Below are 27,660 nucleotides of genomic sequence, written 5' to 3' on the forward strand. Positions count from 1 at the left end.
AGAGAGCGAGGCTGCGGGAGGCAGCGGTGGCGGGAGCGGGTGGGCGGGGGCGCTGACGTCAGACCCGGGCCCGGGCGCCGGCGGCCGCTCCCCTGCCACATCCTGGTGGCCGCGCTCGCAGCCGGGCCGGGCCGTGCGCCGCGCAGCCGGGCAGCCTCGCGCGCAGCCACCGGGGAGCGGGCGGGAGTCATGCAGCGGCCTTGAGCACGAGGGGCCGGCGCTGAGGAGCGCGCGCGGCGGGAGGGCGGCCGAGCATGGAGCTGAGCCTGGAGAGCCTGGGGGGCCTGCACAGCGTGGCCCACGCGCAGGCAGGCGAGCTGCTGAGCCCGGGCCACGCGCGCTCGGCGGCGGCGCAGCACCGCGGCCTGGTGGCGCCCGGGCGCCCGGGCCTGGTGGCCGGCATGGCGAGCCTGCTGGACGGCGGCGGTGGCGGCGGGAGCGCCGGGGGCGCGGGCGGCGCGGGCAGCGCGGGCGGCGGCGCGGACTTCCGCGGGGAACTGGCGGGCCCGCTGCACCCGGCAATGGGCATGGCCTGCGAGGCGCCGAGCCTGGGCGGCACCTACACGACGCTCACGCCCCTGCAGCACCTGCCGCCGCTTGCGGCAGTGGCCGATAAGTTCCACCAGCACGCGGCGGCCGCGGCCGTGGCCGGGGCGCACGGCGGCCATCCCCACGCGCACCCGCACCCGGCGGCCGCGCCGCCCCCGCCGCCCCCGCCGCAGCGTCTGGCGGCCAGCGTGAGCGGCAGCTTCACCCTCATGCGCGACGAGCGGGCGGCGCTCGCCTCCGTGGGCCACCTCTACGGACCCTACGGCAAGGAGTTGCCCGCCATGGGGTCGCCGCTGTCGCCGCTGCCCAACGCGCTGCCGCCCGCGCTGCACGGCGCCCCGCAGCCCCCGCCGCCGCCGCCACCCCCGCCGCTGGCCGCCTACGGCGCGCCAGGCCACCTGGCTGGGGACAAGCTGCTGCCGCCCGCCGCCTTCGAGCCGCACGCCGCGCTGCTGGGACGCGCGGAGGACGCACTGGCCCGCGGGCTGCCGGGAGGCGGCGGCGGCACAGGCTGCGGCGGAGCGGGCAGCGGGAGCGCCGCGGGGCTGCTGGCGCCGCTGGGCGGGCTGGCGGCGGCCGGGGCGCACGGGCCGCACGGGGGAGGCGGCGGCCCCGGCGGGAGCGGCGGCGGCCCCAGCGCGGGCGCAGCGGCCGAGGAGATCAACACCAAGGAGGTGGCGCAGCGCATCACGGCGGAGCTGAAGCGCTACAGCATCCCGCAGGCAATCTTCGCGCAGCGGATCCTGTGTCGCTCTCAGGGCACGCTCTCCGACCTGCTGCGCAACCCCAAGCCGTGGAGCAAGCTCAAATCCGGCCGCGAGACCTTCCGCAGAATGTGGAAGTGGCTGCAGGAGCCAGAGTTCCAGCGCATGTCGGCGCTGCGCTTGGCAGGTAGGAGCGTGGCGCGCACGGCCAGACCCTGGGGGCGCCGGCTTTGGACTCCCGAGCACCTAGCAGGGCGGCGGCCTGATGCCCGGGGCTAGCGCCCCAAGCCCCTCCCGTGCGCCCCGGCAGCCCGGGACCCCCTATCAGAAAGCTAGACAGCGATCCGCGCCGCTGCCTGTTTGTACCGTTGCCAAAAGGGAGAAAGGGATTGTGCCGCCTCCCCACCCCCGGTCGCCGCTTCTGCCCCTTTCGGGAGCGCGTAGGGGTTCTCTAGTCCTTGTTAGACTGCTGGGAGGCTCCGAGCCTCTCCCCAAGCCGCCCTCAGGAAAGCTCATTGTGTGTGTGTGTGTGTGTGCGTGTGTGTGTGAGCGCGCGCCTGTTGGGGGGAGCTGTGTCCCCGAACGAGCTGCTGTTGTCCGCTAAGGTGCCACTCCCCTCCTCCAGAATGGGTGGAGAGGGGCTGTTGAGCCCCCAGCCCTCGGCCACAGAGCTCCGAGACGTTGCGGCGGGCGCCCGCAGCTCAGCAGCAGAGGCCGAGCCCGCGCTCATCCCCCTCCCCGCCCCAGCACGCGCTTCTTTGTAGTTCGGCCCCGCGATCGATACCCCCTCCCTCTCCCCTCCGGCCGCTGGCAAAGGTCACCCGAGAATGGCGGGGGAGGGGCGGCCCGGGGGACCCTCGGCCCGCGCCGCCCGGAGGCCTTCACACGCCGACCCGGCGCCCGCCCCGCGCAGTTTGGTCGTGGCTCGGGTGCGCGCGCGCCCCTGCCCGCCTGGCTTTGGGGTTTTGTGTCTCATGTCCACTTCTCTCCTCTCTCGGTGGGAACACTGGTATCTCTATGCTTTTCTCTTGCTCTCCGTTTTGCTCTTGTTCCTGCTCATTTTCTCTTCGCCCTGTCAGTCTCTCTGCCTCTGTCTCTGTCTCATACTCAGCCACCGGCCCCCTGGGGACCCTCCTCCCTCCTCCCTCCCAGCTGACAACAGCTAAGTCCACACCTGCCCTCTGACAGGCAGCCCGGCCGGGCCCCCATTTCCTAGGTGGGGCTGTAGGGGTGCAGGAGGGCCCCTGGCCTCGGTGGGGTTTTCTTTCCCTGGTGGGGCTGGGGAGGGGGCTGTCCCCCCGGGCCACAGGGACAAACAGCCGCGGCGGCTGGCGCCTGATCGATCGCTTCTCCGAGCACAAGGGCGAGAAAGGCGGGGGCTCTGGGAGGCGCCCCACTAGCAAAGAGGCAGAGGGGGTTGCGGCTGTGCCCCCAGGCAGCCCGTTCAGGCAGGGGGGGCTGGGGAAAGAGACGAGAGCGGGGGTCCTGTGCTGTTCCTTCCTAGCAAGCCATTCCCTCCCGCCACCCCAGGAGGACCAGACAACCCCCTGGGAGCCTGGACCCACCGGCCGGCCTCAGTTTCCCCCTTCTGCAGAGCAAGCAAGGTGACTAGCTGGAACCTCTTATGGGATTCTTAGATTTTTCTGCTTTGGGGCACGGGAAAATAAATAGTCTTTCGCGTGTGGCAGGGTAACCTTGTGCTCAGGGAGGTCGCATGAACCTGGACGGTTTCAGTCTGTCCTGCTTCCCTCCCCATGACACATACAGCGGCACTCGTGTGCTTACCACAGACAGGCGGTCATATCCGCACACAGCCACGGCCCTCGAGGTGCAGTGCGAGGCCTCAGGTGGCAGAGGGCACAACCCTGGCAGCTCTATTTATTTATTGAGACGGAGTTTCACTCTTGTCGCCCAGGCTGTAGTGTAGTGGTGCTGCAGCCTCTGCCTCCCAGGTTCAAGCGATTCTTCCGCCTTAGCCTCCTGAATAGCTGGGATTACAGATGCCCGCCACCACGCCTGGCTATTTTTTTTTTTTTTTTTTTTTTTTGTATTTTTAGTAGAGATGGGGTTTCACCATGTTGGCCAGGCTGGTCTCAAACTCCTGACCTCAGGTGATCCGCCCGCCTCTGCCTCCCAAAGTGCTGGGATTACACAGGCTTGAGCCACCCCGCCGGGCCTAGCTCTGACGTTTAAACACCAAGTGGTTGCCATCACACCAGTAAGGCAGGGACAGTTTCTATATCCCGATACCCACCACCTCCTGCCTCCTCTCTAGCACATATTTGGGGGACATTGTGGCCACCGTGGGTGCACCCGGAGTCCACACCACTCTCCATTTTTCCCACTGTCACGTTATGTAACTAACGACCCGTTAGCAGTACTGGAATTGCAGATTTGGGGGCCACAGAAAACATCAGCCAGAGCGTCACAGAAGGGTAAACCGCAAGCGAGAATTCCCATGGGGCGTGGGCTCCCCACAGCCGGGTCAGCAGCACCCAGCACCCGCCCTGAGTGGACACCGCCTGCTTCTCCTGCACCCGACCCTGCACCCAGGTCGGTGTTCCCTTCTGCCCGCCCCACCGCCATCCAGGCCTCCGCCGTCCCCTTTCCGCCACGGTGAGAGTTGCAGATGGGGAAACAGGCTGCGTTTGTACCTCGCCTTCCTGACTTGTGACAATGACAGACAGTCTCAGCTCTGGGAGTCTGGGTTTCCCGTCGAGGAAGGGAGAGTTAGAACAGTCGCCGTCTCCGGGGTGCGTGGGGGAACCGGAGGGGTGAGTGCAGCTCCTGGCACCCCGGACCCTCCCGCAGGGCGCTGGGGTGTTGAGGATGATAAACCCGGACCACCCTGCCCGCCTCCTCTCTGCCGGGTCCGCTGCCCACGCCGTGGCCCCGCCGCGCGGCCCCGCAAAGCCCCGCGGCCGCGGGGTTCACGCCGTCAACCTTGCGCACCTGTCGCGTCTCAGGTGCCCTGGGGGCCGCATCTACATCACCGGACTCCGCCTGGGACGTAAGAGGGGCGGGGGCAAGGGCCGCGGGGTCATTAGGCTCCGGCCCAGGCCTTTAGTTCCGGTCGCTGCGCAAATGAAAAGCGGTTAAGTGGCGGCAAATCGCGGCGGTTAGGGGGAGATGGCCGGATGCGTCCCCATCTCCACCTAACACGGCGACGGCGACGCCCCAACGCTGGTGCTCGGAAAGGGAACTCTGCCCCCCACCGCCCCCGCACCATTTCGACCCCGCAGCAGAGGACTCGCCACCCTTTCTACTCATCCCCATCCCGCTCCGCGAGCACCGCGGGCCTCCCCAGGCCACCTCCAAGGAGAACTTTGCGCCCCGGGTCTCCCGTCGCGCTTGCCCGGCTCGGGCCGGCCACGCGTTTCCTCAAGTGCCGAGTGTCCCGCCGGGGCGCCGGGGCCAGGAGAGAGACGGGGACAGGGAGGGAGAAAGACCCGCAGGTGCAGACAGAGAGGGAGGGAGGGGGAGATGGAGAGAGAGGGAAGGGGAGAGGGGGAGATGGAGAGAGAGGGAAGGGGAGAGGGGGAGATGGAGAGAGAGGGAGGGGTCGCGAGACAAAACCAGAGAGTGGGGAGGGAGAGACCGGGAGCGGGAGAAACAGATGCGGAGGAGAGAAAAAGAAGCCCAGAAAGGAACAGAGGTGAAGGAGACACGAAAAGCGAGGCAGAGAGACAAAAAAAAAGAGAGAGAGAGAGAGAGAGGCAGAGACGGGAGAGGAACTCTGGGTGCTGGAGGCTGCCTCTGTGCCCACCCCCGCCCTCCCACAGCCCCCTCCTCTTCCCCATGGGGTAGGATTGGGAAGGGGGAATGGGTGGTTTCCTTGTTTCACCAAAGCACGCAAGAAATCCCACTGCAGACCTCGGAGTCCGGGCCCCACTGCCTGTTCTGCGTGCCTCAGTTTACCCATCTGTAAAATGTGCGTGTGGTGGGCCGAATTCTGGGTCTGACACTGTCAGATTCTGGACCCCGTCGTCTGGGAGTCCCGCAGCCCCCAAGCCCATTCCCATGGGGCTGGGAGCCTCACCCTACCCCCACCCCAAGGTCCTCTGAGTCCCGCACTTCGGAGCTGCCTCCTGGTCAAAGCCCTCCCCTGGCGCCGTCTCCAACAGTACTTATGGGAGAGGGGCTGGGGGAGGGGCGGGCGGGCTCCTCGGCGGGGGTGGGGGCGGTCGATGAATTCGAATTACCGTCTCTAATTCATCACGGTCTCCGGGTCGATAGCTTCGGCCGTCTTCAAATATTGTTTAAATTGCAACTCCGGAGGAAAAGTATTTTTTGTAACTGATCAGAAAAAAGCTATGTATATAGATAATACAAAGTTAGATGGAGGTGGTTGAAGGAAGGGCCTCATCTCCTCCTGTGGGCACCACGTGGAGGCAGGAGCCCAGAATCCTGAGGGATGGTGGAGCCCAGCATGGGGGAAACTGAGGCAGGGAGGACCCCCCACCCCCAGGTGGATGGGATGCTTTGCCCTTAAGCAGAACAAATTGTCCTAGGGACAAAAACCAGAGCTGTGTATGGAGTTCCATGCTGAGGGCACCTAGTGCAGGAATTGGGCACCTCTGTTTGGTGCTGGGTGAGCAAGGGGGATGCCAGGGACTGGGGACCTGAGGGGATGGACATGGAAAGGAAAAAGAGGCAGAACCTCTTTCCCACCCAGGGTCACACAGGCCCTCCCTCCCCCACTTCTCCCCCCTACCCGCTGCCACCGTCAAGGGCTGAGGTTGAAATGGGCGAGGCAATCTGGGAGTCCCCCTCAAAGGGACAGGTGCCCACCCCCCACAAGCACTCTGGAACCCCCACCCCAACTCTGGATGAAGGGGAGGGATGAGCAGGGAGAGGAGGAGGAGGAGGAGGAGGAGGAGAGGGAAGGGAGGGAAGGAAGGGGAAGAGAGGAGAGAGGTAAAGACCCCTGTGCCTTTTGCAAAAACCCCACTTTCCACTGCAAGAGGTCCACGCCTCTTACGGACACCCCCAGAAAAAGATGCCCCACGCCACTAGACAGTAGAGATAACCAAGGTCGGGGGCTTGGAGACCCGGGCCTCCCCTGGGCTCTGTCCCTGGCTGATCCCTGGCAAAAGGGCTTGAGCCTCAGTTTTCTTATCTGAGAAACGGGCAGAATGAAATGACGCCTAGGAGAGGGGGTATGAGGTGCTGGAGGGGCTCAGGGGTCTGAAGGGGACACCGTAGGTTTCCACAGGGATGCACGGAGTGTGGATAGACCCAGACCGTGCCCAGGGCCATGAGAACCAGACCCATGTGGGGCTGTGCGTGAGACCCAGGTGACTCTGGTGCACCCTCCCACAAAACTTCAGGGCTGGGGAGGAGCAGCCCTAGCTAGGGAGCTGGGCCAGGATCAGGCATCAGGCTCCCGCCTCCCGTGCAGAGGGGGAGGGAGATGGGGAGGGGTCCCACTGCGTGCCCACAGCCCTCCCCCTCCTCCTCAGCTCACCTGCCCGGAGGCCGAAGGGCGCTTGCCAGAGCGCCGCGCTGCTTCTGCTGTGGAGTCAGCTTCCGCCAGGAGGGGCCATGACAGGACCAGGGCATGGGGGGTTTCAGCTCCCCCGACCCCACTGAGTCTGGTGGGCCTAACACTAGGCTGGGGATGCCCAGGCTCCCTGATCTCCAGCAGAGATGGGGGAGCATTCCAGGAAGGTGACGCTTCGGGACGAAGGCTTGGAGGTGTACTGAGGTCAAGGATCACAGAGAAGGAACCAGAGGGGGGTGGCACTTTCCACGTTCTCAGCCACTTGGCCGATCCTCAGGTGGGGCCAGGTGACTGACCAGTTGCGCCTCCCCACCTCACAGGAGCCACATCCTTTAAGGGCGGTGAGGCCTTCGCTGCGCTTCCCCCTGTCCCCTGCCCCCGTCCCCCAGCTCCTCCAAGTATGATGGTGTGGGCATGTGAGTCCTCTTCCCTGGGAGACCACCGGAGACTCCCAGAGAGGATGGGGGGCCAGGTCCCAGCCTCATCAGGTCCAGCTCAGAGCCCCGAGGACCATCCCCACTTTTGCTTTTTCCAGAAGACCTCCCCCTCCCAACGCCAGCCTCAGCCCCAATAATTCCTTTCTGTAGCCTGGGAGACAGGGACACTCGCCCCCACATCACAGAGGAGTCTGGGGGAGTCTCTTGAGTGGTGAGGGGCTGGAGCTGGCCTTTGGCTCTGAAGTCCTCTTAGCCTGAAGTCCTAGAACTAATCACGAAACATTCATTCTTCTCCCTGAGTCTCCCTCGCATTCCGTGCTGCTTCTCCAACAACCATTACCACTGTAGTCTAAACCACTACGATGCTCTCCTCCTCCTCCTCCTCCTCCTCCTCCTCCTCCTCCTCCTCCTCCTCCTCCTCCTCCATCATGGCCTCCCAGCTCCATTCCCGCTCTTTTTTTTTTTTAGAGATGGAGTTTTGCTCTTGTCGTCCAGGCTGGAGTGCAGTGGCGCAACCTCGGCTCACTTCAACCTCTGCCTCCCAGGTTCAAGTGATTCTCCTGCCTCAGCCTCCCAAGTAGCTGAGATTACAGGCACCTGCCACCACGCCCAGCTAATTTTTGTGTTTTTAGTAGAGACCGGGTTTCACCATGTTGGCCAGGCTGGTCTCAACCTCCTGACCTCAGATGATCCACCCGCCTCGGCCACCCAAAGTCCTGGGATGACAGGCATGAGCCACCGCGCCCAGCCCACTCCTCCTTCTCGCTGCCATCGCCCCCACATCCTAAGGGAGCTTTCCATGGCCACTTTGGAGCTCGTGTGGCCCGGGTCGGCACCCTGCCCCGTGGCTCCCCAGAGCCCTAAGGTATAAATGTGGTTTCCTGTGGTGGCCTACAGTGCCTGACCCTGGCCTCCCGCGTGGATGTGGGAGGGGACTTCTGGCTGGTGGGACCAGCAGGGACAAAGGCTGGGAGGTGGGAAAGTCCTGAGCGGCTGTTAGGAGGGAGGCTGAGTCGCCAGCAGGTAGCCCGGCTTAACCGGGAGAGCTGGCGCTGGTTGGAGTCAAGTTCTTAATGAAATATGGGCCCTGATCAATAGGGAGGGAAGCACTGGTGGGGTAGGGGAGAGGCTGAACCAGGAGCCAGGAGACCCACCTGACCTTGGGCAGCCTTGGGACACCTACGGCCTCAGTCTCCCCCCTGCCAAGTAGGTGCTAATGCGAGAAGGGCTGAGAAACCAGCACCCCTCCTGAGTCCCGAGTCCCGAGTGTGGGCAGATGTGGGGGGCGATGGGGGACCCCTCCGAGCTACCAAGTCATGAGCGCAGAGCCACAGAGTCCCAGCAGAGAGAAACAAAGACTCAAAGATGCGCCTGGCACAGGCTGCTGGAGAGGCGTGCCCGGGTCACAGGTGTAGACGCACCCGGGGACACGTGTGTAGACGCCTCCGTTTACACTGGGACGAATGCAGACTGACCCAGGACCCCCATCCGCCCTCCGGCAGAGTCTTGAGCCAGCAACTCCCCAAAGTGGGGTGCGGGCACATCTGGAAGAAGCCCCATCTCCCCCTGGACGCAGCGGCTGCACCATCCGGAGACCCTCGTGCTGGCTGCTGGGGGTCCTTCGGGCCTTCCGTGCGCCCCCAGCTGCGCCCTCCAGCCCTCCTGCCCTCCTGCCCTCCTGCCCTCCTCTCTGGGAGTCGGGAGAGAAGCTGCTGGGCTCTCCTCCCTGGAGCTGGGGCTTTGGGAAGGTCGAGCCGACCCTCAGGGAGTGGGATGCGGGAGTGGGGGACGCTAGTTGCGGGGCAGCAGGGGTCCACGCATTTCCAAGCGCCCTTTCCCGTCCAAGGACCTGCTGGGGGGATGACTGTGCCTCAGTTTCCATCTCCCAGCAAACGCCGTCCCGCAGCACCCGGGAAGCTGCGGAGTCTGGCTGGGGCCGCCGCGTTGCGCACGTCGGTCCTTGGCGGGTGTGTGAATCCCCGAGCGCGCCCGGCCCTCATCAGCCTGACATGACCTGGACGCACGTGCCCTGGCGCCAGGAGACCCGGGACCCGGGACCACGCGCCCGCGGCCTTGGAGCCTCGGGGTCACTGGTGCGGGCTCCGCAGGAAAGCGCAGCCCCCAGCAGGCTCCCAGCATCCCACCCCCGCATCCCACCCCAGGGGAAACCGCGCTGCACCAGGCGCCAGTGGCTTTCCTCTCTGTCCGTCGCCCCAGAACCGCGGGCGGCCGTCCCGGGTAAGCTCCGCTCCAGCGCAGCGGGAGGACAAGACACGTTCCCCCTCCCCTCCCCCACCTCCCTTGGCTTTGCTCCCTGGTTCCCTAAAATATTCTACATTCTTTTGGCCCGGCGGGGGAGGCTCACGCCTGTAGTCCCAGCACTTTGGGAGGCCAAGGCAAGAGGATCTCTTGAGGCCAGGAGTTCCAGACCAGCCTGGGCAATAGGGAGACCCCATCTCTACAAAAATGTTTTTAAATTAGCCGGATGTGGCCGGGCGCGGTGGCTCACGCCTCTAATCTCAGCACCTTGGGAGGCCGAGGTGGGTGGATCATCTGAGGCCAGGAGTTCGAGACCAGCCTGGCCAACATGGTGAAACCCCATGTCTACTAAAAATACAAAAATTAGCCTGGCGTTGTGGCACATGCCTGTAATCCCAGCTACTCCGGAGGCTGCGGCAGGAGAATCGCTTGAACCCAGGAGGCAGAGGTTGCAGTGTGCCGAGATTGCACCATTGCACTCCAGCAGCCTGGGTGACAGAGCGAAACTCCATCTCAAAAAAACAAAAAAATTAGCCGATGTGGTGGTGTACACCTGTGGCCCCGGCTACTCACGAGGCTGAGCCGGGAGGACCTCTTGAGCAACGGAGGTCGAAGTTGCAGTGAGACATGACTGTGTCAGTTCATTCCAGCCTGGGCAACACAGGCAGACCCTGTCTGAAAAAATGATAAACAAATAAATAAATCTACATGATTTTACAATAGTTCGCGCATTCGCCAGATTCCGAATGTAAATGCAAGACGTGGGGGCCTCCATTGCCCTCCCTTCTGCAAATCACAGTCTGTATTTCTCCTTCTTGCAAAAGGCTGCGTTCCAGGGATAAATTCTTCTTATTTCCCTTTTTTGTTTTTTTAACAGAAAGGGGAGCTTCAGCTGCTCTGTGATTCTTCCCCCCAGCTCAGATCCGTGAAGTGCACATCCTGGTCATTTTTGCCGGCCGCCTAGTACTCTCTGACGCGGCGGTGGTGTCAGGCTTTCCTGAACCGCTTCCCCGCCCCGCTGACATTTAGGCTGTTTCCAGTCGTTCGCGGTCACCATAGCGGCTGCAATGAATACGTCCGGGGCGGATCATTTTATGAGTGTGAGTTTATCTGTGGATTAATTTCCCAATAATTGAAACGCTGGGTCAGCCTCCCCAGCCCCTTTCTGGGTGGCCGCTTCAGCCGCTTCTTATCACTGAGTCCTTTCCTGTCATCTTTTTCAAATCCATTTCCCACTGCAGGCGCTGCGTCTCTGTAACATTTTTTTTTTTTTAATTCAACGCCTTGTGCGTGTTTGTGTTTGCCCACTCGCTTTGCTCCTGTTTGAGGGTGCCTAAATGGGGTGGGTCTCTGTGGCTGAATGTCCGAGGGTGAGAGGTGCCCCCGACACCCCCCTGCCCCCATCCCATGGCGGCCCAGCCTCCAGATGGAGCCACGAAGGAGGGACAGCCCGAGAGTCCAAGTGGAAACGCGTTTCCCGGTTAAGTCTTTGAAGGCTCAGAACTAATTTGAAAATGCAGTCATTAAAATCCCATCAGGGGAGGCTGGCGGGGAAAGCTGGAGGCAGAGGGGTGGGGACAAGAGGGAGGCGGGTGGGGACCTTCCAAGGCTGGGCGCCTGCCAAGGCCAAGGTGGGCTCCGAGGTCGCGTGAGATGTGGGCAGGGCAGGCATGGGGAGGGTAAGCCACCCAGAGTGGAGGGGTAGCGGGAACAGAGTGGGGCCAGATGAGGGGCTGGGGAGGCCTCTGGGGGTCCACGCCTGGGGCATGACTCAGCCCTGTCTCCTTGGAGAAGGTTCCACTGCCTCCCACCTACGGGCATCAATTTTCCAGCTCCCCCAGGGGTGCAGGGTGTAGACAGAGGGTGTAGGTATGTGATCCGGGCCCCCCACAGTAACTGGACATGTGATCTTGGGTAAGTCACCCACTGACTTGGGTCTGGAGAGGCCATGGGTGGGATGTGCAGGGGGACAAGACACCACCATAGGGGGCCATCAGTACAACCCACATCTGGGGCCAGGAAGCTGGTGGCGGGGGCAGGACGCGTCGCCAAGGAAACCGGTTATCATCCCAGCGGGAGACTGGGCTCCATGTTGAATTATCTGCTCCATGAAGCCAGAGCTGAGCGCTAGAGGTGGCTGAGGGAGGGGATATCGGGCTCCAGGACACGGGGTGGGGGCAGGCACACAGCGGGGTAGACTCACGTGGCTTGGTGGTTTGGGTCACTGTACAGACTGTCGGGCACAGAGGGACAGGGGACGGTCACTTGAATCGCCCATTGATGCATCCTGGGCATCTTCTTCTTCTTTGGGCATTGCCCAGCTGGTCTCCATCTCCTCTAGTTGCTCTTTGATCTCCTCCCTGGACCTTGGGGACCCCCAGGAGCCTCCACGTCCCCCTCCTCCTGGTGCCACCCTGGCTTGTGCCTCTCCTGCTGTGCTGCCCCCAGCACTGCCAGCATCCACTGGGCTTCAGGGACCCTCCCTGCAGCTGTCCCGAAGCCTGGGCCTGGTCTTCTGGTCCATCCTCCCTCCCAGCCAGCTGTGTATCCACTCGGAGGCCTCACAGAGCCCAGTGCAGCCCGCGCCCCCCTCCAGTACCCACCCAAAGGCGTCCTCCCTCCCCCTTTCCTGGACTCAGAGCGGAGCTGGCCTCCTCGTTGGGGAACAGAGTCCCAGGCAGCCGCAGCTTCACGCTGCCCTGTGACTGTGAGCGGAGACCGGCTCCTGGAGCTGCCTCTCTCTGGCCTCACGCGGTAGCTGCTCCCTGAATGGTGAATGGATGAGTCGGTTGCAGGTCCGCGCTTCGGCGTTCATTCCTTCATGACTCTCGGGACTGCAGCCCGGTGGGGACACAGGGGTCTGGGTCACTGCGTCCACTTGGTAAACCAGGAAGCTGATGTCCAGAGAGGCCAGGGTGCACGTTCAAGGCCATTCGGCCCACAGAGCCCACCCGCGTCCCCGTGGCTGCAGTGGTGAGGGGAGCAGGGGGAGGCAGAGAGGAGCCACCCTGGGGCTGGGCGGACATGGATGCGTATCCCACACTGCAGGCTTCTGCGGGGTGACACCCACACTCACCCCAAGACCCTGCACACCCCACAGCTCTCACGTCTCACGTCCACACCGCGAGCCTGCTGCATCCCACACAGGGATGTCACACCGAGATCCGTGGCCTCATCCACCGCCTGTCCAGGGCCCCACAGGCTGACCCCTGTTTTCCCCCCAGAACAGGATCAGCTTTCCTAACAGTCATGGGTTTCTTAGCTTCTCACTTCGGTGGGGTTTGGATGTGCAGGGCTGCCGACCCCCATCGTGGTTAAGCGCCTGTGCAGGCGCCGCCCACCCACACACAGTACCTCGCTCAGACTTCACTCTCCACCCCGCCGGGACATTTGGGCAGCCTCAGGCAGCCCCACGCGGGCACACCCGATGGCGGACGGAGGCTGGCACCCTCAGCCCGCACGCGGCCAACATCAGGCGCGCGCAGAGGCACCCACGGGCCCGCCTCCAGGGGCGAGGCGGATGCTGCATCCTGAAGGCTCCCCCGTTACAAGCCCAGCCCCTCCAAAGGCCTCTGGATGAAGGGGAGGATGAAGGGGGAGAGGAGGAAGAGGAGGGGGAGAGGGAAGGGAGGGAAGTGAGGGAAGGAAGGGGAAGAGGGGAGGGAGGTAAAGAGAGGGAGGGAAGGAAAGGGAGGAAAATAGGAGCAGAGAGGGGAGAGAGAGGGAGGGTGAGTGGAAAAGGGGGGGTGAGGAGGAGGAGAGGGGCTGGTCCCCTGTTGGAGGGTGATGGGGGTTGACAGATGGGCCCCAGCTTGGGCTGCAGCAATGAGTGAATTCAGGGCCCCTGCTCAGCTACCGGCCTCCTGCTGAGGGCACTTGGGGAGCCCCACTGTCCCACCCGGCACGCCAGGGCAGTGGCTGCTGGTCTTCCTCAGCAGGGTCTTGCAGTCAGGGCTGAGACCCCCCCCCCCGATGCTCCACCACCCTCATGTGGGACAACCCAGGAACGTGTTAGTCACTGCACAGTCACTCAGCCACTGCCTATACCTCCACTCTGTGCTGGGCCACAGAAAGATCTCAGGCCCCACGAGGCTAAAAGGAGGAACAGTGGCCCCTGGGAGTCCCAGAGGAGGGGCCCCGGGCTCCGCTGCGGGGGGAGGGAGGGACTTCCTGGGGAGAGGCCATTGCTCCTGGGCGTTGAGGAATGTGTAGGAGTTCTCTGGCTGGAGTGACCCGACTTTCTACTCTTGGCCCCAGTTTCTCCATGTCTCCCCTCTCCAGGAAGATCCTGAGAGAAAACCTGAGGCTCAAGGCCTTCCTTGAGGGAGGGGGAAACTTTATGGTTGGAAGGCAAGTGTCACCCAGAGCCAGCTCCTCTCCCTCTCAGGGACCCCCAGATGGGAGCTGGGAGCCTCTTGTTAGCCCTGCCGTGTTCATTCAGGACTTTTCTGGCCAGACCCTTCCCCACAGCCCAACCATGATCAAGACTATCTACAGTTGGGGAAACTGAAGCTAAGATGGTCCAACACCAGGCAGGGCCCAAGAGGTCAGAAGGTCAGACCACCCTCTCGGGCCCCGGGGTAGTCGGCTGTCCCCAGCAACTTTTAGAAAGGCAGGAGGTGGGACAGAGCTGGTGTGTGGGGGCCAAATCCCAGGGGGTCTGCAGGAAATGCCTTCATCCGGGACTTGAGGATCTCCCGCTGTCCAGCCCCCTTCCGCCGCCATGAGACACAGCCTACAACCCTGGCCCTTTCCTGGGTTGGGGCAGGGACGGCTGCCCTCTGCTGGACCCAGCGGGAACAGCAGGGATAACTGAGCGAAGGGGCGGCCACGCTCCCGGGACCTCCCCGCCCAGAGATTTCCTGATCCCACCTGCCCAGAAAATAAAACGACCGCCTTGTTGATGCTGGGGCATCAACATGGAGGCGGCAGGGCAGGCCCAGGACGGTGCCCTGGGGCGGGAGGCTGGACGCTACGGTAAAGCCACCATGACTGCGTTTGCCGGGCTCCCTGTGCATGGGCTCAGATGTGGGCGTGGGGTCTCCGTCTCTTCTAGTTGATCTTTGATCTCCTCCCAGGGCCCCGGGGACCCCCAGGAACCAGCCCCAGATCCTCCTCATCCTTAGATTCCAAAAAGACTGATAACCGTTGGGGAGACGGGATGGGTAGGGTACCTGGAGTTCTCAGATCAGAGCCTCTCGGGGGTCATTGCTCCTGGAATCAGGGCCTCAGCCTCCAGGGTCCTGGAGGAGGTGCAGGGCTGGCTGCAAGAAGTGGGCATCCTGTCGGGACCCAAACCCTCACTCAGTGGGGCCCCTGGACACAGCGGGTGAATTGTTGTAAAAAGAAGAAGGGGTGTGGCCGGGGTGACAGGGAGAGTTGTGGGATTAGACAAGGGGTGTTGGGGTAACCTCGCAGGGAAGGAGATACCTGAGCAGAGACTAGAAGGAGCTGAGGAGGGCGGGAGGGGACTTGGGGAAGAGCAACCAGGAAGACAGAACCGTCGTGCAAAGGCCCCAGGCTGGACCCTGCCAGGGAGGCGGAGCTGAGTGAGTGAGGCCAGGGCGGGAGGCTGGACAGAGAGGTGGCTGGTGGTGGATGGGGTGAGGGAAGGGCCTGGAAAAGCTCAGGAGCCCAGGGAGGACTGGCCTGCACCGGGACATGCCTGAAGGGGGCGCACTGTCTTTACAAAGGAAGGGACTGAGGCCTCCAAGGGAATGAGACTCGCCTGGGGTCCCAGAGCAAGCCTGAGAGCCTGGCCCCGCCCCACTCCTCCTCCAGCTTGGTGGCCAAGGTCTGTGTTGGGGGCCACTCTCTATCCCCCCAACTACAGATCGGGAGCCGCTGGTGATGGAACCAGGGGCTGAGTATCCAGTGCTGGCCACATACTAGGAGAATCCCAGGATGGGGTTCAGCAGTGTTGATGAGGATAATGAAGGAAATCAGGGGGAGGTGAAGAAAACAGAGGAAGGGGATGAGTAAAAGAAAGGTCATAGAGGAGGTGTGGGGAGGTGGAAGGTGGAGGTGATGGAGGTGGAGGTGATGGGGGTGGAAGGTGAAGGTGATGGAGGAGGTGGTGGAGGTGGAGGTGGTGGAGGTGGAGGTGGAGATGGTGGAGGTGGAGGTGATGGGAATAGAGGTGATGGAGGAAGTGGTGAAGGTAGAGGTGGAGGTGGTGGATGTGGAGGTGATGGGGGTAGAGGTGATGGAGGTGGTGGTGGAGGTAGAGGTGGAGGTGCTGGAGGTGGAGGTGATGGAGGTGATAGAGGTGGAAGTGATGGATGTAGGGGTGATGAGGGTGGAGGTGGAGGTGGTGGAGGTGGAGGTGGTGGAGGTGATGGAGGTAGGGGTGATGGAGGTGGAGGTGGAGGTGGTGGAGGTGGTGGAGGAGGTGGAGGTGATGGAGGTAGGGGTGATGGGGTGATGGAGGTGGAGGTGGTGGAGGTGGAGGAGGTGGAGGTGATGGAGGTAGGGGTGATGGAGGTGGAGGTGGAGGTGGTGGAGGTGGTGGAGGAGGTGGAGGTGATGGAGGTAGGGGTGACAGAGGTGATGGTGGAGGGGGTGATGGAGGTAGGGGTGATGGGGTGGAAGTGGAGGTGGAGGTGGAGGACGTGGAGGTGCTGGAGCTGGAGGTAATGGAGGTAGAAGTGGAGGTGATGGTGGTGGAGAAGGTGGAGGTAGAAGTGCTGGAGGTGGAGATAATGGAGTTGAGGTAGTGGAGATTATGGTGGAGGTGGAGGTGGAAGAGATGGAGGTGGTGGAGGTGATGGTGGAGGTGCTGGAGGAGGTGGAGGTGGTGGAGGTGATGGTGGAGGTGGAGGTGGTGGAAGTGATGGAGGTGGAGGTAACGGAGGTGGAGGTGGTGGTGGAGGTGGAGGTGGAAAACGAGGAGGTGGTGGAGGTGATGGAGGTGGAGGTGGTGGAGGTGATGGAGATGGAGGTGGTGGAGGTGAAGGTGGAGGAGGTAGAGGTAGAGGTGCTGGAGGTGGAGGTAACGGAGGTGGAGGTGGTGGTGGAGGTGGAGGTGGAAAACGAGGAGGTGGTGGAGGTGATGGAGGTGGAGGTGGTGGAGGTGATGGAGATGGAGGTGGTGGAGGTGAAGGTGGAGGAGGTAGAGGTAGAGGTGCTGGAGGTGGAGGTAATGGAGGTGGAAGTGGAGGTGGAGGTGATGGTGGAGGTGGTGGAGGTGGAGGTGGTGGAAGTGGAGGTGGAGGTGATGGAGGAGGAGGTGCTGGAGGTGGAGATGATGGAGATGGAGGTGGAGGTCGTGGAGGTGGAAGTGGTGAAGGAAGAGGTGCTAGAGGTGGAGGTGGTGCTGGAGGAGGTGGAGGTGATGGAGGTGGAGGTGGAGGTGGTAAGGAAGAGGTGATGGAGGAGGAGGTGCTGGAGGTGGAGGTGGTGCTGGAGGAGGTGGAGGTGATGGAGGAGGAGGTGCTGGAGGTGGAGGTGATGGAGGTGGAGGTGGTGAAGGAAGAGGTGATGGAGCAGGAGGTGCTGGAGGTGGAGATGATGGAGGTGGAGGTGTTGCAGGAAGAGGTGATGGAGCAGGAGGTGGAGGTGCTGGAGATTGTGGTGGAGGAGGAGGTGCTGGAGTTGGAGGTGATATGGAGGGTGTGAAGGGATAGGACTGACATTGGTGGTGCAGGAGTGATGGTGGAGGAGAGGACAGAGGTGGAGGCCGCACTGGAGGCTGGTGGAGGTCGCGTGGCAGAGGTGGCAATGGTGGGCCCTGGCAGCATGAGGCTGGTGGTTGGTACCAGGGCCAAGTCCAGGGCTTCACCCCCGTCCCCACTCTAAGCCCCGTCAGTCCTTCTCTCCAAGCCTCAGTTTTCACTTCTGCACAAGGGGTCCATAACCACCATGGTCTCTGGGGTTGGCACAGGGGTGGTCTTTAGGACTAGCGTGGGGGTGAACCTGATGTCGGGTGGGGTGCTGGCGGGGGTCAGGTGGCGATGGTGATGGGTAGGGGACGCACGGAGGGGGCGTCCAAGAGGCCCCCCTACTCCAACTCACACCTCTGTCGGCGGCCGTGGGGGATGGGAGCGATGACAAAGCTGCTCGCGGTAAACAACTCCGACTGGATCGATCTGGGCTGTGAGGAGCTGTAATTAGATTGAACGCCGGGAAGGGGGGCAGCAGAGCCTCTTTTTGCTGCGATCGACAAAACGAGAAGTTTTTTCAGACTCTGCCTGGCCCGGCCCCTCCCCCAGCCTCTGCCTCTGGGGTCCCCATTAAGCACCAGATTGAAGCCTGGGAGGTGGGGTGGGAAAGGGACTGTATGCATCCTACCTCCCTCCCCCATCTAGGCCAGTGGACTCTGTTTTCTGGGCTGCCCTATTGGGACTGGATGGGCAAGCTTGAGGGTGGCTCACATTCTCTGAGTAAATTAGGAGAAAACCTCTTGCCTTGTAGAATTATTGTAAGGATTGAGGCTGGGTACTGTGATTCATGCCTGTAACCCTAGCACTTTGGGAAGCCGAAGCTAGAGGATTGTTTGAACCCAGGAGTTAGAGACCAGCCTAGACAACATAGTGAGACCACATTTCTACAAACAAAAAAAAACATATATATGTGTTTGTGTGTTTTTTTGTTTTTTGTTTTTTTTTTTAATTAGCCCGATATGGTGGTGTGCACCCATGGTCCCACCTACTTGGGAAGCTGAAGTGGAAGGACTGCTTGAGCCCAGGAGTTCAAGGCTGCAGTGAGTCGTGATTGCACCACTGCACTCCAGCCTGGGCGACAGAGCAAGACCCTGTCTCAAAACAAAACAAGAATTATTGTTAAGAATTGAGTGACCAGATACATGTAAAGCTGTTGACACAAACATCTTGTGAGCTTTCTGAGGAGCATTTGTATTTCTGTCCCTACTGTAAATGTAGGATAAATTTGTGAGTAAATTGCTAACTGAATGAATGAATGAGTGAGTGAGTGAATGAACATTACAACAGGTGAGCAAGAAGGGCCTCCCTTGGAATTTCAAGGCCCCAGTTGAGTTTTGACTCAGCTTGCCCTTTGAAAGAATGGAGGACTGGGTCCTCTCCTATAATCCTCACAGGGTGGCCGAGTGCCAAAGAGGTGAGAGGTCAATTCAGTTTTTTGCATTTCCTTCCATGTTTCTTTATGCAGATAAAATATAAACATAGGTTCTTGTCTCTCCTTTCACACATAAAAGGCTCCCTGGTACACCGTTCACCCTTCAGGTTTTCCTTTGCCATCTTTCCAGATTCATACCCATACCCTCCCTCTCTGTCAGTCTCTCAATATAATTACAAATACAGTCTGTTGCCTAAATTAACATTTAGTAATTAACATTATTATGCTTTTGCAAACATTGTCCACAGCTGAGCCATGTAGAGTACTAGGACTGCATTTCCTTTCCTGTACAACTCTTTGGTTTTCCAGGAGTTGATAGCTGCCAAACAAAAATTCTTCCCATGCTCCCCAACAAAATTTGAAACCAACTCAATAGGACTTTCCACACATATTAGGTCATCTCTGATCTGGGCGGGGCTGCCCTCCATACCCTGGGTCCTTTTGTCTAGCTGTCTTCCAGGGTCCTCCTCGTCCTCATTTGGAGGACCCCTTTTCTCTTTCAGCTAGGTTGGATCACATTTTCTGAATCCCACACCATCCTTTTTTGATTTACCTCCTCGTTTGAATGGAACACATCCTCCAGTAGCTTTCTGAGAAAGGGTATGTGGGAAGTCAAGTTTTGGAGTCCTCGAACATCTGATTATATCTTTATTGCACCTTTATGTTTGGTCTTTTGGTATTTAGCAATTCTAGCTGAAAATAACTTTTCCTTGGAATTTTGAAAGCCTTGCTCTGTTGTCTGCTAGTTTTTGCACACCCAAAGCTGCTTGGATTCTTGATCCTTCGCATGACATCTGGCTTTCCTCTAAACGCTTTTTAGGATTTTCTCTTTATTCTTGGTGCTCTGAAATTTCACAATGAGCCTTGACTGTCTTTTTCATTCATCGAGCTGGGGACTTGATGTCCCACCCCCATTTTTTTAGAGCTGGGGTCTCGCTCTGTCATCCAGGCTGGAGTACAGTATCATGATAACTCACTGCAGCCTTGACCTCCTGGGCTCAAATGATCCTCCTACCTCAGCATCCTGAATAACTGGGACCACAGGTGTGAGTCACCATGCCTGGCTAATTTTAAATTTTTTGTAGCAATGGGGTCTCGCTATATTGTCCAGGCTGCTCTCAACATCTTGGGCTCAAGTGATCCTCCCACCTCGGCTTCCCAAAGTGCTGGGATTAGAGGCATGAGCCACTTCATCCAGCCTATTTATTTATTTATTTATTTTTGAGACGGAGTCTTGCTCTGTGCTCAGGCTGGAGTGAGTGGTGATCTCGGTTCACACCTCTGCTTACTGGGTTCAAGCAACTCTCCTGCCTCAGCCTCCCCAGTAGCTGGGATTACAAGTGCCTGCCACCACACTCAGCTAATTTTTTTTTTGTATTTTTTGTAGAGACAGGGTTTCATCATGTTGGCCAGGCTGGTCTTGAACTCCTGACCTCAAGTGATCCACCTACCTCAGCCTTCCAAAGTGCTGGGATTACAGGAATGAGCCACCATGCCCGGTGGGCCTATTTATTTTTAAAAATTATTTTAAGAGAGAGTCTTACTCTGTCACCCAGGCTGGAGTGCAGTGGTGAGACCATGCTCACTGTACCCTTGAACCCCCAGCCTCAAGTGATCCTCCTGCCTCAGCCTCCCAAAATGCTGAGATTACAGGCATGAGCCACTGCACCTGACCACCTTTAAACTGGAAACTCATCTTTCAATACTAGATGTTTTTTCATTATTTGATCATCTCTTCCTCTATTTTTGAACTGTCTCTTGATCAGGTGACAACCCTGCTTCATCTTAATTCATCCTCTAACTTTTTATTCTCTTTCATTTCCCATCTTTGCAGCTGCTTGTGTTCCATTTTCTGGGATATCTGCTTAACTTTTTTTTTTTTTTTGAGATGGAGTTTCGCTCTTGTTGCCCAGGCTGAAAAGTGCAAAGGCACAATCTTGGCTCACCACAACCTCTGCCTCTCAGGTTCAAGCAATTCTCCTGCCTCAGCCTCCCGAGTAGCTGGGATTACAGGCATGCACCACCATGCCCAGCTAATTTTTTTTTTTTATTTTTTTTTTTAGTAGAGACGGGGTTTCACCGTGTTAGCCAGGATGGTCTCGATCTCCTGACCTTGTGATCCACCTGCCTCAGCCTCCCAAAGTGCTGGGATTACAGGCGTGAGCCACTGCGCCCGGCCAATATCTGCTTAACTTTATCTTCCAGCCTTTACATGGAATTATTTTACTCTGGCTGTTATATATTCACAGTTCAAGAGCATTTCCTCACTCTCTAATGGTCGCTTTTACTTAACAGCATCCTGTACTTGTTTCATGGATACGATATTTTTCTCTTACCCCTCTGGGAATATTAATTATAGCTTTGCCCGCCTTATCGGTTCCTTCTGAGTTTATTCCTCCCCCACCAAACCATTTTTCTCCATTGTTCTCCCCCCCCTCCCTCCCTCCCTCTCTCTCTCCCTCTCTTTTTCATGTTAGACGCTTTCCTAAAATGTGCAGTAACCCACAGGCATCACTTGCATTTAATCATAAAACCTGAAACCGCAGTTAGAAGCCCCACACATTCCAGGTCACAGGGAGTGAAGTGTGTGTCAGCTCACACCCTAGACGGGTGAACCTGTTGTCCCCGAGACATGAGTCACGGCAGAGGGAACATTCATTTATTTCTGTGGACGTGTATGGGCATTGATCTAGCATGTCATGTTCCAGGCTGTTCTGCAACCGAAAGAAAAGCTCTCTGTGCCATCCCAGTAGGCCACCACGGCTGGCACAGAGAAGAGACTGGGAGCAGAGACCCACTAGTACAACCTGCACCACCGGCCACTTCTGGGGGTCACAGAGTAGCTGGAACTCTGGGATGGAGACAAGGGCAGGACAGCCTCTCCAGCACCACAGTCCCAGTCTGGATGCAGGAGAGAAACTGAGATTCTGATGGAGTTTCAAGCTGATGCCACAAATGAGCCCATCTGACTTGTGGCCCAGCTCCTAGGTGGGGAAGCCTGTGTTTTGTACCCACTGACACCCACTGCATTGACGGGAGGGGTCCGCTTTGCTGCTGGAGCAGGAAGAGCAGGACTCGGCTTCAGCCCTGCTGCATCACCCCGTGCCTTTGCTTTTCTCCCCTTTGCAAGTGTCTGGTCTGCAGGCCATGGGGCAGCCTCCTTCAGCCCTCTCCCCGATCTGTGCGGGCTGACCAAGAGGAAGGGTGACCTGCTCATCTGGGTGAGGAAGAGGTGGTCCCTGCACTCTCCCCTCCTCCTCCAAAGTCTTCTTCCTTAGATGTTCTGTGCTCCAGAGGGTCCACTGGATGCTCGAGGGAGGCCAAGTCTGGGTGGTCTCAGCCTGTGGATAAGGACAGGGGCAGGAGGCAGGGCTTCAGATGTCAGAATTGGGCTGTGGACTCACAGAGTCCCTAAGGGTATCAGGCCTTACAGGAGTGTCGCTGCTGTTCATTCATAGAGCTTGGTTGTCAGAGTCAGTTGCCATGGCACACACCTGTAATCCCAGTGCTTTGGGAGGCTGAGGCCAGAGGATCACTTGAGGCCAGGAGTTCGAGACCAGGCTGGGCAACATAGCAAGACTTCCCCTCCCAAAAAAAAAGAAAAGAAAGAAAGGAAAGGCCCTGGGTGGCTCATCAATTCTGGGGAAGACTTCTGGGTTTTGTGACGCACCCCAGGACCTAGTAATTAACCAGTTATTTCACCCAAGTCTCCACTGAGCCACAAACTCACATGTGCAGTTTCCATGTCATTTCCCCAACACCCCCAGGTTGGGGCTGCAGAAAGGAGAAGAGAAAGTTACCAATATCAATTTCTGTGGTCTTTTAGGTCGGGAGCGTTTGAGGGGAGGACGGGGTTTTGCGGGGTATGAGGCTTGGGGGGTACCTGAGTGGGCTCCATGGAGAAGGGGGCTGGAGGGGGTGGTAGCCATGCCTGCAGAGGGGCACTCACACTGTGTCCCCTTCTTTGTCCTCCCCCCACCCCCACCGCATCTGCTTTCCCTGCCTGTCCTCGCCTTCCATTCTGTCTCCACCGCCCTCTGGGTGCATCCTGGACTTTCCTGTTGTCTCCCTGTTGACCTTGCTGTTTCCCTGTCTCTCTGTCTCTGTCTCCGTGCGTCCCTGTGTTCCCGGCTGTCTCCCCCTCCGCCTCTCCCTGAATTCTTGTTGCTTCTGGGCTCTCCCTGGGTCCTTATGTGCATCCGCCTTTCCCCAACGCGTCCCTTCTCGCCTCCTCCTCCTCCTCCCGGCGGCGTGCGCCGCCTGCCTCTCCCCGGCCGGCCACACGGCGGCGCTGTGTCCCGCTCGCCCGCCCGCCCGCAGCCTGCAAGCGCAAGGAACAGGAGCAGCAGAAGGAACGGGCGCTGCAGCCCAAGAAGCAGCGCCTGGTGTTCACCGACCTGCAGCGACGCACGCTGATCGCCATCTTCAAGGAGAATAAGCGGCCGTCCAAGGAGATGCAGGTCACCATCTCGCAGCAGCTCGGCTTGGAGCTCAACACCGTCAGCAACTTCTTCATGAACGCACGGCGCCGCTGCATGAACCGCTGGGCTGAGGAGCCCAGCACGGCCCCCGGGGGCCCCGCCGGCGCCACGGCCACTTTCTCCAAGGCCTGAGGCGCCCCGGCCCCGCGCCCTCCCTGCCTCCACGGCCTGGGCGCTGTGCCCCCACGTCTCCTCCCCCCATCCTGCCGGCCCAGAGACCCGCCCCCAGGGGGCACCTGGAGGGGGTGCTATCCGGGCCCCCCAGACCCGGGGAGGGAGAAGCAGCACACCCCCCAGCCCAAGTGCACAAAAAGGGCCCCCCTCCTCCCTCCATGCCCACTCCCTCCAGGCCAAAGGAAGCCCTCCACCCCCCTGGAGGGGAGGGAGTGACAGAAAGGGGTTTCCCAGCCCCCTCTCCATTCAGGACGCCCAGAGGGCCTCGAGAAAAACCGGGGCTCACTGTGTTGTCCCCTAAAGCGGGTCAAGAAGCACATACTAGAAATATAAACCGGGTATTTAAAAAAGGAATTTTAAAGAATAACCCCTCCTCCGTCAGATCCCCTGCCCCACCGAGGGAGGTAGGAGAAACCTTCCTTCCTCCCCACCCGCCCCGGCCCCCTCCCCAGAGACCTCAGCCTTTTCCAAAGTCGCCAAAAACCCACATCAAGCCGGATCCTTACGGACCCCCACCCTCCCCAAAACCAACCCCACCCGCTGGCAGGACGGCCCCTGCGGCCGAGAACTGAGCTGCCCCTCTCAGCGGCCAGGATTCCTCGTGCCAAGAATCGCCTGCCTTAAAGTCTGGGGAGGGGCCTGCGGCGGGCGCCCAGCACCCACGGGCGAGCACCCTTCCCACCCCATCCCAGGCCGCAGAGGACGGGGGGGCTCCCACATGCGGGTAAATTCCAGACGCCCCCGCCCCGCCCCGTCTGTTGAGTTCACTTTACCTTTAGGCACCTTCGTGGAGCGCAGGGATGGACGCAGCTCCGGACACGGGAGACCACGCCCAGGCTCCCAGGAGAAGGGGACCCGGACGGAGAAGGCGCCGCTGGGGCCGCCCGGAGGAGCCGCTCTGCACGGGCCCGACGAGACTCTTCCTGCGTGGAAGCGTGGAACCTTGGAACCTTCTGGAATTCACCGCCCCCCTTTCCGCCCGCGTCGGGGGCTGAACTGGGCTTGCAGGGGGCAGCGGGGTTGAGCCTGGTGTTGGTTTCCACTCTCGCCAGAGAGAGAAGAAGCCGAAGAAGGTGGAATCCGCTTGCTCCATTTTTTGCCAAAAAAATTTACAAATGGGAAGGGTCGGAAATGAAGATGAGCGCCCCCCGCCACCCCGTGCCCTCCCCCGCTCCTCTCATCTGGTCTGGGTGACCTCCGAGACTGGCCGGCCGCGGGATCCCAGGAGCCCGCCTCCTCCGGGGGTTCAAGATCCGAGGCCGGAAGGAACCCCCTCCCTTAAATCCCCCCACCCATCGGCTGCCTCCCAGGGAGGAGGCGGCCCGCCCACCCCCCTTGAAAATGCAAAAGACATTTCTAGTGAAATGCCCCTCCCCTCCCCCAGGTAAAGGCTACCTCACTCAAGCTCATGTCTGTGATTGGAAAATCACGCCTGATACCAAAGATTTCTCCCAAGGATTTGTGCTGGATGACAGGATTCCCTGGCCTGGGACCCGGCCCGGGGTCCCGCCTGCCGGGTGCCACCCCTTCCCGAACCTGAGAGCGAAAGAGAGAGAGAGAGAGAAAGAGAGAGAGAGAGACCAGGAGAGAGGGAGGGAGAGGATCGTGAGGTCGATGAGTGCCTTCTTCTTGAACCAAACACGTGTATGGAGTGTTCTCTTGTCCTTATCGACTTGCTCTGCTCCCAGCTTTCCAAGCGACCGGATCTGAGTGATGCTTCTAGAACATTTGGGTGTTGGGGGGTTCCTAATAGTAGAAAGGGTCCCCATTCCTGCTCAGCACCCCACCTCTCCCCGCCCCACAGACACACATGCAGACACACACATGCAGACAACACGCAGACACACACATGCAGGCACTCACATGCAGACACATGCACACACACATGCGCACACACGCAAAGACACGCAGGCACACACGCACACATGCAGAGACACGCATGCAGGCGCACACACGCAGACACACACATGCAGATACACATGCACACACACTGGCTCCTGTTTTCCTGTGGTGTCACTGGGTGCCAGCAACTCAGTATCTCCCACCTCCCACTAAAACCTGGGCCTCAATTTCTCTCCCGTCCTCACCCCTAAGTTCCTGATGGATGAACCTAAGCTGTCCTGTCCACTCCAGGCCGGACTGACATAGCCTATGGGCCCAGCAGGTCCGGGGTCCACGTTTTAATTTCTTCTTAAAAAGCTTTAGGTCTTGCCGGGCGCGGTGGCTCACGCCTGTAATCCCAGCATTTTGGGAGGCCGAGGCGGGTGGATCACAAGGTCAGCAGTTCGAGACCAGCCTGACCAACACGGTGAAACCCTGTCTCTACTAAAAATACAAAAAAATTAGCTGGGCGTGGTGGCGGGCACCTGTAATCCCAGCTACTTGGGAGGCTGAGGCAGGAGAATCTCTTGCAACTGGAAGGCAGAGGTTGCAGTGAGCCCAGATTGTGCCACTACACTCTAGCCTGGGCAACGAGAGCAAAACTCCATCTCAAAAAAAAAAAAAGCTTTAGGTCCAAGAAGGTGCAGCCTATTCAACATACCACATTATTTGTCTTTATACCGAGGTAGCCTATAGATATACAATGTTTTAAATTTCTTTTTTAGAAACAGGGTTTTGCTCTGTTACCCAGGCTGGAGTGCAGTGGTGCAATCGTAGCTCACTGCAGCCTCGACCACCTGGGCTCAAGTGATCCTCCTGCCTCAGCCTCCCAGTAGCTGGGGCCACAAGCATGCACCACCATGCCCAGTTAATTTTTTAAGGGATTTCTTGTAGAGATGGGGTCTCGCTATGTTGCCCAGGCTGGTCTCAAACTCCTGGCCCCAAAGGGTCCTCCTGCCTCGGCCTCCAAAAGTGCTAGGATTACAGGTAGATAGATATTTAGTGGAGGAAGAGGCTCTCAAAGGCAATAAAATGCTTCTGATCCAAGAGAATCACACTGCAGCCCTGGCCCAGTGAGCTTCTTAGAAAATCAATGCCTGGGCCTCAGGCACGGGCCTGCGGGGAGCTGGGTCTCCTAGATGCCCTCTGCTTGGCCTTCAAGGCCCCAAGGGTAAGACGCTAGGGGGCCTCCAGTTTTGTCCCCTGCTGGAAATTTAGGACTTGGCTTGGGATCGTTCTGGTTGTGGAACGTTTTAGCTATGCTGAACTGTGGTCAGATCGGGTCAAGCCTCTTGGTCACAGAAGTGGCCCAGCAGCACTTTGGGAGGCTGAGACAGGAGGATTGCTTGAGGCCAGGAGTTTGGGACCAGCCTGGGCAACACAGAAAGACCCCACCTCTACAAAAAAAATAAATAAAGTGGCCCAGGACTCCTGGATCCTTTTCAGATATCTTCATATCTCTCTCTCTCTCACACACACACACACACACACACACACACACACACACACACACAACCTGTTTCCGGACCCCACCCCAAACTTGGCCAGACCCCCACAGAAGGCTCTATCCCCGACCTGCCCCCCCTGCCCCTCGGGCCCTCTCCTGCTGCCCCTCCATGCCCACTTGGCTGTCACATACCAAAGAGCATCCGTTAGGCCGGGCGCGGTGGCTCACGCTTGTAATCCCAGCACTTTGGGAGGCCGAGGCGGGCGAATCACGAGGTCAGGAGATCGAGACCACGGTGAAACCCCGTCTCTACTAAAAATACGAAAAATTAGCCGGGCGTGGTGGCAGGCGCCTGTAGTCCCAGCTACTCGGAGAGGCTGAGGCAGGAGAATGGCGTGAACCCGGGAGGCGGAGCTTGCAGTGAGCCGAGATCGCGCCACTGCACTCCAGCCTGGGCGACAGAGCGAGACTCCGTCTCAAAAAAAAAAAAAAAAAAAAAAAAAAAACAAAGAGCATCCGTTCTCCATGCAGGGAACACCACCTCCAGCACAATTCCTTCGAGCCTTTGACAATTTTCTCTGAAATACCTCAAAATATTTAATGTATAGTTTATGTGATTAAAAAAAATCCTTAGCTAGTTTTTGGAATACGTGACTTGAAGCTTTATACCGTTAAATTATAATTCTGCAGACGATGGCATGTCGTTTCTTTGACGAGTTCCGTGGGAGACGCATTGAATGTCAGGGCTGGAGACCAGAGGGAAAGTCAGAGGCAGCGTGATCGCGAGAGAGACTGCGGCAGAAAGGACCAGTGGCGTTTACAGATTTCTTATTTAAACGAGTCCTTTGGAAAGACAGGGAGAGAGAGAGAGAGAGCAAGAGAGAGAGAGGGAGAGAGAAAGGGAGAGAGAGAGGCAGAGGTATACTTTTCTGTTCTCTGGCTTGTTCTGTTTCTTGTTTTCTGGAGTCATGTCTTATAAGAGTATTTATTATTCTCTGTGTTCTGTGTTCAAATGTAATTTAAGAAAAAAAAAGGAAGAAAAATGCAAAAAAAAAAGACAAAATGGAATTTGAGTTGGTGCATGACTAATGTACTCTTTCTTGAAGCTAATTGTAATAAAGTGGTCGGGGTG

At 59.1% G+C, this 27,660-nt stretch overlaps 1 protein-coding gene and 1 long non-coding RNA gene across 2 annotated transcripts; one reads left to right on the forward strand and one right to left on the reverse strand.

The window, feature by feature from the left end:
* The first annotated feature begins 254 nt into the window (after positions 1-254).
* Positions 255-24,013, forward strand: ONECUT3 (one cut homeobox 3). The gene is made up of 2 exons (XM_055247028.2): positions 255-1,440; positions 22,866-24,013. The coding sequence occupies exons 1-2, from the start codon at positions 255-257 to the stop codon at positions 23,156-23,158; spliced, it is 1,479 nt and encodes a 492-aa protein (XP_055103003.1). The 3' UTR covers positions 23,159-24,013.
* On the reverse strand, positions 21,190-26,868 carry LOC129465247 (uncharacterized). The gene is made up of 6 exons (XR_010116518.1): positions 26,721-26,868; positions 25,288-25,525; positions 23,974-24,946; positions 22,943-23,076; positions 21,977-22,319; positions 21,190-21,886 (listed from the first exon to the last, which is right to left on the reverse strand). It is a non-coding gene; the product is annotated as an uncharacterized lncRNA (long non-coding RNA).
* Between the last annotated feature and the right edge of the window lie 792 nt (positions 26,869-27,660).

The sequence above is a fragment of the Symphalangus syndactylus genome, chromosome 17, assembly GCF_028878055.3.
Source record: "Symphalangus syndactylus isolate Jambi chromosome 17, NHGRI_mSymSyn1-v2.1_pri, whole genome shotgun sequence".
In the NCBI taxonomy this organism is placed as follows: Eukaryota; Metazoa; Chordata; class Mammalia; order Primates; family Hylobatidae; genus Symphalangus; species Symphalangus syndactylus.